We start from the raw sequence: 13,010 nt of genomic DNA on the forward strand, positions 1-13,010 counted from the left end.
ACGACCCTCCCGGGCCGTAGCCAGGTGCATCCCATCCGCCCTTGAGGCCTCCGATCGGGCTTCCCAAAAGCCTTTTGAAGACCTGTCACGGTCTCCCTTTGTGGCTAAGTTATCTGAATCAATACTGACACGCTGACCATTGTGTGCACCTGTCAGTCATCTCGGAGTCGATCACTTGTCAATCTTCCCCCAGGCTACCTCTTATAAGAGGTTAGAGCATCGTCTCCCCAGCCCAGTGGATGAGCTCCGCCCAGCCTCCTTCTTTTTCGGGGTCCTCAGTCTTCGTTTCTGCAGAATGGGCGTAGAGGATTTTCTGACACACGGATACTTACTGCCTTACCCTAGGCGGAACCCAGAAGTCCTGACTCCCCTCATACCACCCGACCTAGGAATGGGCATTGAAGGAGTCGGGTGCAGGTCGATCTACCCCCGCCTTGCGGCCCGAGACTGGCGTGCGGAGGGAGGAGCTAAGTAAGAGGAGAAGGGTAGGCTGGCGCTATAGCTCTAGTGGAGGCTGAGGGAGGGAGGAGGAGAATGGGGGCGGGGCCGGTAACGGAAGTGAGGTCACTTCCGGGCTGGGTGTTTGTTTGGGACTGGGGAAGGGAGGCGGCGGGTGAAGCGCACGTAGAGCGGGGGGAGCGGCGCTGCCTGTGGAGATCCGCTGAGGCCGACAGGACTCGCTGGCTGCCGTCCCCGCTGCCGTGCACTGGGTGAGGGGGGCCCCCTCCGGGCGGAACGGCGGGAGGAGGGAGCGGCGCAGCAGCGGAGAGGGACTCCATGACGGCTGAGGGAGCCTGAGAGGCCTTGCGGGCTGAGGGAGCCCCGGTCCCTCCTGGCCTTCGCGGGTGCGAGGGGCGGAGGGCTCTGTCTTCTCCCCCACGAAATGGCGGTGACTTTTTTTTATTGTCATGATTTATTATTTGGGTTCTCGCGGCTTTCCATCCGGGTCTTTGGTGGCGCGCGGGGGCTGCCGGGATACCAACCTTTCCCTCCGTTCGCTTCCCCCCTCTCCGCACACACCTCTCTCCCCTACTCCCTCCGCACCCCACCGCCGCCCGGGCAACAAAGCGCATTGTTTGTGCCTGTCTGCGCCTGCGCCTCACCACGCGCAACATTTCCCCCCTTCCCCGCCACCCTTGCCGCGCCTGCGCAGTTACTGCTGAACCGGAGAAGGGTGGGCGTCCTAGTGGGAACTCCTCAAAGTACTCCGGGGGGAATATAAGAGTTGCTGCTAGTAGACCTTTGGAAGCTTTGCTGTTCTCTCTGAGCCCATTCTTGCCCCGCCCACCACTCTTTCAGAATTTGGCGATTGTAGCACATGCTTGGGGTATGTATACAGGTGCTACACATACCAGTGGTACCTGTGGTTCCCCAAGCTGCTGCAGTATGTTTCTGTCCCTCACTTGGGACAAGGCTTGCTGGACACAGTGAATCGCAGCAACCAGCCTGGGCATTTTCCGGAGGACCTTCTAGTTATGCTGGCTTCTAGTTTTCAGCTGATTTCGCAAATCACTAAGACTACTCACCAATAACTCTGAGCTTTTTCTGTGAAAGATGCAGACACAATATTTTGGGAAGAAGGTTGGCTTTGTTAATAACTTTTTCAAGTTAATTTTTATTAAGCCCTCTATACAAAAATCTTGTGGGGTTGTTTTTAGTGTAATTGGCTGTTCTACCTATTCTTGCCACCTTTGTGGAATTAAGGATTATATTTACGAACAACAAGCATTTTTGTGGGGAGTGTTTGGAATTCTTTCCTCTGTCACTCTTGAAAACTTGTGACTTACATAAACTTGACTGCACCTTATAGTTAGGAGAAGACATGATTTGGATAGAGCAGGATGTGTTTCAAGTTAATATGACAGTGATTTTGGTTAAGCTCCATTATAGTGCTAGATGGTCTCTTGATAATCCTGCCCTGTGCACATGCATAAAAAATGAAGGATGAGGTGAATAATGGTAGATAAAGAAATTTTGATATTTCTGTTTGGGGGTAGAGGATAGTTGGAAACACACACAGATTGCCTGTGCAAAGCTGGATACTGAGAAGCTAATTGAGTTGAACTAGGAGAGTGTAAGTTACATCAGAGTTTATCTGTACTAATTCTCTAGAACCAGACACAAGATCTGATAGAAAGTGTTCGCTCTTGAGTATTTCATAGACACTGGAGAAGTCAGGGAAATGGATCTAACTTTTGTCTTCAAGGAACTTAGGCTCATTAGTGAACTTTTCATATAAATAAATATATACCTCAGAATTAGAAATTTGAGTGCACTTGGTTCCAGTGTTTAGAATTCCAGCACTACAACCTTAGACATAAACACTTGCTTTGATTTACACTTCAAATTATTTTAATTCATCCCTTTTAAAATCTCAGTTATCATTACATTCAGTAGGATTGGGTTGCTGATATCTGTGGTTTATTTATGTAATGTAGTTCTTCATTAGTATGATGTGTCCTTTGAGTCTTACTTATAGTCCCAAGCTATCCATATACTTAATGGTCCCCCACTTGTTGAACTACTGTTAGGGGTACAGATTTGTTGCTACAGAATGAATGGAGTTGTCTTTGTAGACCAAAATTTCACGTTCATTAAAATAACAGGTAATGGTCTAAGTTGATAATGGACCCAAAACACATTATTCAAATGAACATAGAACTGAAATATTATAATTTGTAAAATGTTAGTGTACTACTACTATTACTACATTTTCAGACAGAAATATGTACAATTTGCATGTTTTTCACATTAATGCAAATAAATTTTATCTCAGATGTTTGCACTCTGACTAATTGTCTTTGATAAAATCTAACATGGTGTTAGTCTGTTAAGCTATTTAGTAAAGATTACTCAGATTTTCTTGCAGTAGTCATTTAGGAAACATTTCTTGCAGGAAGTAGCAAAGGGGTTGAATACTTTTTTAAAGTCAGTGTTATCCTGTCAAAATTATAGTTTCCCCCTGAAATCAACAAAGAAAAAAATGAGTCTCATAATTTCATTCTCAACAATTGAGGATTTTAAAAATTATACCATTTAGAATTTTGGGATTTCTTCTAAGAATCTTCCCTCAAATTTTAAAGTGGGTCATATTTAAGTCATGTATACTGATGAAAAAATAACAACAGATCAGTGTTTGAAAATAGAATTTTTACTACTAGCATGGTATCATCTGCAAATGACCCTACATTCCAGTGTGATTTGGTATTTTTTTTCTTTTAATCTTTATTCCTTTTCTTCAAAAGAACATTTAGTTAGGAAGATATGCTAACCTGGTAATATATCTGAATTAAGTTCTGGAGGAAATTTTCTCTATGCAGTAGTAGCCCCTGGATAAAATTATAATGCAAACACACTATAGAGTGTTTGATAATAGCTTTATGCCCTGTCTTGTATCTCCTTAATTCTGTATAATTGCAGTTATTCAGCACATACCCATATTTCAATTAAACTAAAATTATCAAGTTAGAAATCTAAAGACCAAATAAAAGTTCTCCCTAATTGAAATTGAAGAAATTATGTAATGGATAGAGTGCTGAACTTGGGAGCCAGGATGACCTGCATTCTTATCCTATCTCAGATACCTGCTTAAGCTGTGTTGACAGTGGGCAAGTTTCAATTTCCCAATTTCCTCAACTGTAAAATGAGGGTATTGGAGTAAATGGCCTCTGAGTCCCTTCCAACTCAAAAGTCCAGGTTTGGAGTTTTATTTTTGGTTAGAATTTGTTACTTCCAGCACATATTTTTTCTCCAGTTCTAAAAGCTTTTGTAAGTTTGTACTGGCCATTCAAATCTGAACTTAATTTAGGGAATTGTCTCCTGTAACTACTCTTCGCCAGCCCTGCACTATTGTACTAATATTACTCACTTAATTATCTAGTTTGGGAGATCTAGATTAGTCATGCCTACTTTGGGAGTAGAAGATAAAAGGAAAATTATTGAGCTCCAGTTACTTCATTTGTGTTTTCTACCTCCCTTCCTTCCACAACAGGACAGATGTCAAGATCAAATGTTTGTAAAGTGCATTGGAGATGTCCTCTAATAATAGTTATGGTCAATTTCTGACAAAGCTGAGAACATGAAGCTGAAGACTGATGAGGTTCAATGGAAGTAACCTTGAAGGATATGTGTGGTTCCAGGACGGTAAAGGATTGATTGTAGGAAGGAGTAAAACATCAGTCTCATCATATATCAGGCCCCTTCACGTGTATAGCATATTCTGGGAGTAGGGGACACTCACCCCTCTGGCTCCCATTTGTGTCTAGGGACCAAAATCTAGTCAGCAATTGTTTCTTTCCCTTATGGGAAGATGGTGTAGTAGTAGTCATCGTCATCATCGTCAGTATTGTCACTTCTTGCTTGTTAATTCTTGCTTATTGCAATTATTAATTACTTGAACAGCCCTACTTGACTAAAAGTGATCCTGGTCAGCTGCTTCTCTTTTATGGCCTTCAAAGTCAGAGGTGGTTTGATGAAGTGATAATGGTCAAAAAGCTGACCTCCTGTCTAACTGCATTGTTTGAGGCTTAAGACCTATTTCCTAATCCTTTCCTTACCCAGCTGTCCTTTACTACTTGCCATCAAGAAAGGAAAGGAGTCCCCTTATGTTTTCTAGGCTCCAGAACTTGCCTAGGCAGGTTTCTCATTGTGTTGGCACAAACTTGCCCATAACACTTTTGAAAAAGGCTTTAATTCAGGGCTTTTGCTAGATCTGATTCTGTATGATACTCAAGTGAGTTAGCTAAAGCATATTTGAAACCAAATTAAGTATTTCAGTACTTGTATCTCATGCCCATGTATGTGGTTTCTGGCAAGTTAAATTTTGACTGGTACAGATCTAATTCTGGATGGTCTTTTCTTTTAATGCCCTAAGCTTATGAATTTTGTGTTGCATTATTCAAAGAGATAAGATATCTTTGTATGTTAATAATGAAGTTTTTGGAAAAGTGCGATTTGTTTTCTATAAATTTTAGGTAGGAGGATGAAAAAGTTAGATACTGTTAAAAATTGTTAGAGGCTACCTTTAAATGTAACTTAATTACAGAGGATATTGAATACTCTCCATTTAGACTTAGTTCAGTCCATTTGTAAGACAGGCTAGATCCTGGTTATTAGCAGTATTTTTGAGTCAGGTCAAAAGTACATTTCATGAGCATATTGGGTATTTGACAAAAATTAAAATAGGCAATTTTCTTTGAATTTCTTTCCTAGTTAGAGGATTTTATTAAACATTTGAACTCAGCTTGCAAATACAGCAGTTGAAATTATCTTTGCTTCCTTTGACTTTAATTATAAATACAACAGCTAAATATTTCCACCATAAAAATTAATTTTCTGAATCCTTGTCTTATCTGCTTTCAGAGTACCATGCTTCCCACCCCAGCTGATACTGAAATTTCTTTTTCTGTAGTTGTCATCTATTGTGGACTAAAGAATCCTGAACTTGGAAGGAAAAATTGAATAGATTTCTACTACATGGTTTGGGTTTTATCATAGTGAAAGAGGCAAATGAACTTTCTGTATCATAGTGTGTTGATAATTTTTTATAGGTGTTCTGTTACTATTCAACACCCTCTCTCACCCCAGTTAAAACTAACTAGAATTAAGGGGCTCTAAGGTAATGGGGGAGGACCTGTATGGCTACATTGTGAGCAGTAACCCACAAAAAGCCTGGGGGATATTGATTGGGGGAAAAAAAATCATTTAAATCACCTGCAGTGCCTTGCTCCCAACATAAAACTACATAAAACAAAAGATTGAAGTCATAAGGTAAACATTTGTTTATTAAGAATAACTTTCAGGTTTACTTGGGAATATTAATACTTGGGGATACAGACAAAGCTCTAGACTGAATTTAAAAGTCCAGGTGTCACACATGGCAGATCAACTTCTATGAATTTTACCCAAAAGAGCCACATTTCTGGTAGGAAATCTTAAGTTCCTGCCTCAGGAAAGGCAGGACTAAATAGGTATTTTAAACTGCGTACTGTCATTTTTCCCTTTTATCATGATTCATTCAAATGACTGCTCAGATTATTACGAAATTTCCCTTTAAACATGGTAATCTTGTAAAATTTCTTAAGACTATAAAACATAAAAATTTAAACTTAAAAGATTTTTGCTTGTATGATACCCAGCCTCTTATACTACCAGTGTGACACTTAACCTCACTTATGCTCAGTTCTCTTTTCTATAAAATGAAGGGGATGGAATGCATAGCCTCTCAACATGCTTCCATCTGTAAATCTATGATCATATGTCTGTTAGATAATAGTATCTATTACTAGATTGTGATACATCCCAGCTTTAATAAAAATTGTAAACATCTGAAGGAAGGTGGTTATGTGCCAAAATCCTTGAATGTGAAGTATGTAAGTTCCCAGGTCCTGGGAAAGAGGGTGTTAGGAGAAAGGGAGGTGACAGCAGAGAAGGGATTCTAGAATGGTACATCATAGCATTCTCCAGAAAGTATATAGCGCTACAAATACACTACTTCTAGAACAACCTGAATTTAATGGGACTGAACACGAACTCAGTTTTATTTGGGGTTTTGAGTTTTTGTGTTTTTTCCCCATTAAAAAAATCTTTGGTTTATAAAATAGGAATCATCATAAAAATAAAATTGGCTTTGTAGAAATTAATTTGACCACTAGTTTTCCAGGGTGAGCCTAGTTCTGTAAAGCAAAGGAATGAATGAGTAAAATGAACAAAAATTTGTAGAGCTCTGAGGGACCTTAGAAATCATGTAGTCCTCTTCCTCTGTTTTATGCTTACTGAAACTGAAGCATAGTGAATGGGCTTGCCCAGAGTCACAGAGCTTCGTGTTAGTGGCAGGGCATGGACTAGAGCTCAAGTCTCTGTATTTCCATTCCAGTGCAATCTATGTTGAGATACCCTTAAAAAAAAACCAAAAAACCTGAAACCTGTTTATCCGAATTGTTTTAGGCAAATTTCCGCGATTCCTAGATATTTCTTGGAACTTAACAAAGCATTTTGAAGTGCTTTGTTGACTTACGTGACCTCAGTAATTCATTTGATAGGGTGTTTCCTTGGCAATCTGAACTAATTTTAAGCTTCTTCTTGTAAGGTTACAAAAACAACTAACATACAACCATGAAAGATCCAAGTCGCAGCAGTACTAGCCCAAGCATCATCAATGAAGATGTGATTATTAATGGTCATTCTCATGAAGATGATAATCCATTTGCTGAGTACATGTGGATGGAAAATGAAGAGGAATTCAACAGACAGGTTAGTAGTCATGTTTTGTGTAAAGATTTTTTTCCCAGTCTTGTGTTCTCTCTAGCCTTGGAGTAAATAGACTTGTATTTGCCTGGGGATTGAGTTCCTTACTTCATATTTTACAACTAAGACAAATACGGCTCTGGGTTCATTGGTATAGGGAATGCCAAGGTGAAGGAACTCCTTGTACCAATGTAGGTCAGCTCCTTCTCTGCAACTTGAAGTGTTTGAGTTACCGGAAGCATTAAAAGGCTTAGTGGCTTGCCCAGGGTCACACAGGCAGGCTCTTAGAAGAACTTGAACATGGGTCTTCCTGCCTTTCAGACTGACCCTCTGTCTACTCTACAACACAGGCTTTTATGAATATATATTTACTCTCTGAAATTTGGACTTTAATTTGGTAAGACACAATCTAATTATACCAGGGTTACCATATCATGTTAATCATGTGGGCAGGAGCCTAGCCAACTTCACAAAAGCCTTATTTTCTTCAAGTTCAAATTTTAGTTACCATAGCTACTTGTCTCTCTGAAAATGGTGAGTTTCTTGGGTTATCAGACACATGTTTTATCAATTCATCCTAAGTCACTGCTCTTTTAACACTGGCAGTTGAACTTCAGGACAATGGTACATGCAGTACTCCTTTTAAAATTGCATTTGACATTGCCAGTTTCTTCAGCATTATCATTAAAAAAACAATGTAGGCTTGGTAGTGTTCCTCTTAGGGCTTGATCTTCAAGTGAATACTTCTAAGTAATGATATTGTCAACCAGAAACCAGTATGGCTTCCTCACATCAGTTGAGCATGTTCAAAGTAATGCCTTCTGCTTTGTCTTGTTACTTCTTCTCTGTCAAACACAAACAGTGGAGGAAAGAAAAATATTTTGTTAATTATTAGTATCTTTATGGCACTGATTCCTAAAGTAACCTTAACTGATGCTTCAACAATTTAAAAAGTAATCTCATTAGAACAGAAGCAAAGGGAGTATTATTATTTGTTTTTAAAATGTGTCTTAATGTTTTTAATTGAAATATTCATTTTATACTGCTAGATTGAAGAGGAGTTGTGGGAAGAAGAGTTTATTGAACGCTGTTTCCAGGAAATGCTGGAAGAAGAAGAAGAACATGAGTGGTTCATTCCAGCTCGAGACCTCCCACAAACTATGGACCAAATCCAGGACCAGTTTAATGACCTTGTCATCAGTGACAGTTCTTCTCTGGAGGATCTTGTGGTAAAAAAAATACTATTTTCATCTTTTTAAAACTTAGTTCATTTTTGCTAATTTGTGGGAAAACCTGATATACTCTGAGAAAAGGTACTGAGCAGTAGATCTCAGTCATTCAGAAGACCCAGGTTCTAACCCTGCCTGTTACACTTAATAGTTGTATGACCTTACACAAAGCACTTAATCTTTCTGAGCCTCTTTATTCATCTGTAACATGAGGGGGTTGGACTAGATGATCTCTAAAGTTTTACCAGTTCTGAAATCCTCTGATCCTACTAATTCATTTTTCTCTCAGAAGTAGTTCTGTTGGCCAGAATTGTTGTGGTGCCTTCTCCAAACCTTGGGATTCTGTGATGGATTATACTGGTATGAACTGTTTCAGCCCCAATGTGGAGTAAAGTTTGGGGTCTCTGACTCTAGTCTCATATTGAACATTTATTTATTCTTGTCACTTAATTTCCCTGCCTCATTTCCCTTTCTAAGATATTTAAATGACTTTAAGGAATTGCTTCATTTATATTAACTTTTAAAAGGAGAGCCATGATTATTATTAATTGGTTGAGAACAGGTTTATGTAAATTTGAGAGATTAAATTTTGGTTCTAAATATTTGCATAACCATTCAGTCATTTTAGTATCAATGATCTTTTTATAACCTAAAATTTTTGATTCAGATACTCCCAACTCATCATTTGTGGTCTTAGATTTGAATTTAATAATCCCTTAACAAAAATATATTACACAAATGTGTGTTTTTAAAATTTTCCTTCATTTTTCATTGCTTACAGCTGTTAATATACAGGATTCATATTTGCAATAAGAAAACCCCTCAGAATTCTGTTGTAAACTAAATAACAGCATTTAGTATGGGGCCCATCAAATCTTTATTTGATTAAATTCAGTTTTAGGTTAAGATAACTAATAAGGCTAAAATCAAACTAGAAACCTAGTGAGGACTGAATGCCAGCTTTTCTATCCTATTTACAACCCCTAGCCACTCTGGAATTCACTCCCAGTCTCTGAAACATCATTTGCAGCTGTTGCTTGGTCACTGAGCTTGAGTACTATTCCGAAGGGCTACTAGAGAACACTGAAATTTACAGTGTAAGTGTGTCCTTTGTTATAATAAACACAGAGCTATTGCTGGAACAAGTACTTTTATTCTGAGTATTTTGTTGATATGTCTGCCTGTTTAGAGCTACATTATTAATTCAGTCAATAAGTAAATATTTATCAAGTGTCTTCTTTGTGCAAGGAAGTGCCTAGGTATAAAGAATACAATTTTGGATGTCATTCATGACTCTACAGTATAGTGTTTGAATTTTTCAACTTGAATGCCTCTGGGTATTACTTAAAATATGAATGATCTTATTTCTCTATAGTTGCCAAAAGATGTGTATGCATTTCAAACTATTATGACATGGAGTTTTTTTGTATTTTTACTTGGGATGGGGGAATACATCCTGACCAAGGAAATGCTTACTATGTACTGAATATGAAAATGGTATTAAGCTCTTGCCACACGATATCGTTGTGTATGTAATAATGGACAGCTTCTAGCCGTTAACCTAAAAGCCAGATTTCATCTAGCAGGCCCAGGTGTCCCAGGCCCTGTAGTGCAATCCTGATGCCTTTCTCTTCATCGGTTGCCATATCAAGAAGTGGTAGAAGAATTTGTGAATTCAGAGGCATCCCTTTGCTCCCTTATGCCTTGTCCTCTGGTTTGTGCACTTGCAGGACTGAGGAAAGCCTAAAAAATAATAGAATTTTAGAGCTATAAAAGACCTTAGAGATCATCTAGCCCAACTACCACATTTTAGAGATGAAGAAAAAACTAAGGCATATAAAAAGGAAGTCACGCGCCTAAGGTCACACAATTAGTCTAGTGTTATAGAACTAGGGAAGAAGGACTAGAACCTAGCTCTCTTGGTTCCCAGCTTAGGCTTCTTTCCACTAAATACTGCCTAAAAGATTTAGAAAGCATTAGCTTTTTATATACTGAAGGAGACAACACAATTAATCTTTTCACTTAACAGATTTAATATTTTTCTCGTTCCTAATACTCACAAGTAGTAGAATGACTAATTTTGAATTTTACATCTTTCGGCTTCCTAAAAGGCAGTCAGTGAAAGGGAGGAGCAAAGAGAAATCAGGGTTCAGATAATCTGCAGATTTCATAATCATAATTACTTACTTGACAGGCCAGCTGTTTCCAGTAAATGCATCATATCAGAAACTTTTGCTAATAATATTTAAAGACCCGGTAACACTACCTGTAACTTTGTGGTCTAAGTTTTTTGGTGTTCAAAGAAAAGCAGGCATTATGATTAGATCACCAGAAGCCTTGAGCAAAGCTATGCCATCAGTTAATATAGAGTATGTATTTCTGGTTAAAATATAACTTCCCTGAATTCCAACCTGTTTAGAATAGCTTACATTGTTTTAATCTCAGGAAAATATTACATTTGTTTCTCACTTCCTTTGTCGTTCTAGAGATGTGGGGTTAATGACTGATGTTCATTATGAACCCTGAGTTTCTCTGTCTTGAACTTAAAACTTTTGCATGTGAGGAAATAATGAATACTAACGAGCTTTTAAGAGCAGTCTTTTAGTAAACTTGCTTTCTTACTTTCCAGGTCAAGAGTAATCTGAATCCAAATGCAAAGGAGTTTGTTCCTGGGGTGAAGTACTAAATATTTGAGTAGACGGGGCCCTCTTTTGGTGGATGTAGCACAATTTCCACACTGTGAAGGCAGTATTAGAAGACTTAATTGTAAAAGCTCTCCCTTCTTGTCACTGTGTTACACTTATGCATTGCCAAAGTTTTGTTAGTCTTGCATGCTTAATAAAAGTGCTGAGACTGTTATTAAGTAAAAAGCTGTCAAACTTTTACTGAAAATAGTTGGACCTTGGCTTGATGTGAAAAGACAGTGAGGAAAGAAGCACCAGTCAAGTTGTGACAAATCAGGCAACCTCTGAAAGAGATTTAGAAATTTGACTAAATGATTTGTTTTAATTGAGACTAAACCGGTCACTTGGTGTTAACCAACACCTGTTAATGCCTTAACTTAAAGTCAATTTTGAAAGTAAAGTTCTAATTGTTATACAAATTACTTCGTTCAGATTTCAGTATTGTTACTTATTGTATTTGTCCCCACGGAGAGAAAATTGTACTTCAAGAATAGATTTGGTAACAAAAGAGCTCCACGCAAGCCCGCCGGTCTCGAATGGCTCCTGAAGTTACAAAGTAACAAACAGATGAAAACTATCCCCTGATTTTTGCATTATGTTATCATGTTAGAAATGTTGAAACCCACTCCTAGTTATACATCCAAGGAGTGTAATTTGAAAATTATGTCATCTTCCAAGTTCCCTAGTACTTCATAGCTGTGTCTATGTAAATTCTAGCATATAACACTTAGTCAAATTGAACCAAGGAAGTCTTAGCATTCTGATTTGAGTGGTGCTTTTCCCTTGCTTTGTTAATCATCACTACACAATAGTCTACAGCACAACAACTTTTCTTTTAACAAAGCTAGAACAGTTTTGGCTTCTTAAACTTCATATTTGGGTAGGTTAAGCTGCCATACGTGTTCAGTGTGAATAGTGTTTAAGTTGAAAATATTGTAAAAAAATTATATTTTTTCAAAAATATTTAAAAAAATAAATAATAGTAGAACTGAGCTGATGGTTGTGTTTATTGGATGCAAGAATGCAACTCTCCCCTATGGAGAAAACCACTTTTTATCTATGGGCTCAGTAACTTGCTATCTGGTCTGTCACAAGGTAAAGGAACAAATAGGCTTTATTGGATTTCAGATTGTTGGGCACACTCCTACAGATGATCACACTGGATGTGCCTCTCTTTTGAAATAAATATGTAAAGCACCCTACAAGGCCCATCCCTACGCTTTGTCCATTTCAGTGTCCTTATGCTATAATTGGAGCAGTATCCTGTATGTCTGGCCCCAAAATAGAATGAAGATATCTTCCTATTTCTTCCTAATTTTAAGGCCCTTATAACTACATCCCTTTTCTTACATGTGTCTGTGACTGCCCTGGAATCTTTGCCACCATTCCATTTTCTTACTTAACGTACATCAGGTAGTTGATATAGTTGGGCTTGCTATCTTTTCATCTGGGTCTTTCCCCAAAGGTAAGATCTTTGGTTGGACTACCAGGGGTGGGGAACCTGTGGCCTCCTAGGTCCTCAAGTGTGGCCATTTGACTGAATCCAAACTTCACAGAACAAATCCCCTTAATAAAAGGATTTGTCCTGTAAAACTTGAACTCAGTCCAAAAGCCTCACGCAAGGACCAGGAATGTCACAGGTTCTCTACCCCTGCACTAGAGTAGTGTCCTACTCAATTCCTTCTTCCACACACAACTGTGTCTCTCTGTTCCATACTCTTTATAAAGTAATATCCTATGCATTTAGATCCATGTTTAGATTCTCTTGAGCCTAGCATTGCTAATCACACTTGCCCACTGTCCCCTAGGACAAATCAGATTTGCCGGCATTCACAAAAAGAGCCAAAATGGT

General features: G+C 38.6%; 1 protein-coding gene across 3 annotated transcripts; it reads left to right on the forward strand.

The window, feature by feature from the left end:
* Positions 1–598: 598 nt before the first annotated feature.
* On the forward strand, positions 599–12,150 carry PAIP2 (poly(A) binding protein interacting protein 2). Of its 3 annotated transcripts, none has more exons than XM_027856560.1 (5): positions 599–710; positions 7,088–7,251; positions 8,295–8,474; positions 9,462–9,571; positions 11,104–12,150. In XM_027856560.1, the coding sequence occupies exons 2-4, from the start codon at positions 7,114–7,116 to the stop codon at positions 9,549–9,551; spliced, it is 408 nt and encodes a 135-aa protein (XP_027712361.1). In that variant the 5' UTR covers positions 599–710; positions 7,088–7,113; the 3' UTR covers positions 9,552–9,571; positions 11,104–12,150. The 3 variants fall into 3 exon arrangements, with proteins under 3 accessions (XP_027712361.1, XP_027712363.1, XP_027712362.1); XM_027856561.1 differs by lacking the exon at positions 599–710 and adding an exon at positions 809–889; XM_027856562.1 differs by lacking the exon at positions 9,462–9,571 and having other exon boundaries at positions 606–710.
* The last annotated feature ends 860 nt before the right edge of the window (positions 12,151–13,010 follow it).

The sequence above is a fragment of the Vombatus ursinus genome, unplaced genomic scaffold (genome assembly GCF_900497805.2).
Source record: "Vombatus ursinus unplaced genomic scaffold, bare-nosed wombat genome assembly UNPS02011572.1, whole genome shotgun sequence".
In the NCBI taxonomy this organism is placed as follows: Eukaryota; Metazoa; Chordata; class Mammalia; order Diprotodontia; family Vombatidae; genus Vombatus; species Vombatus ursinus.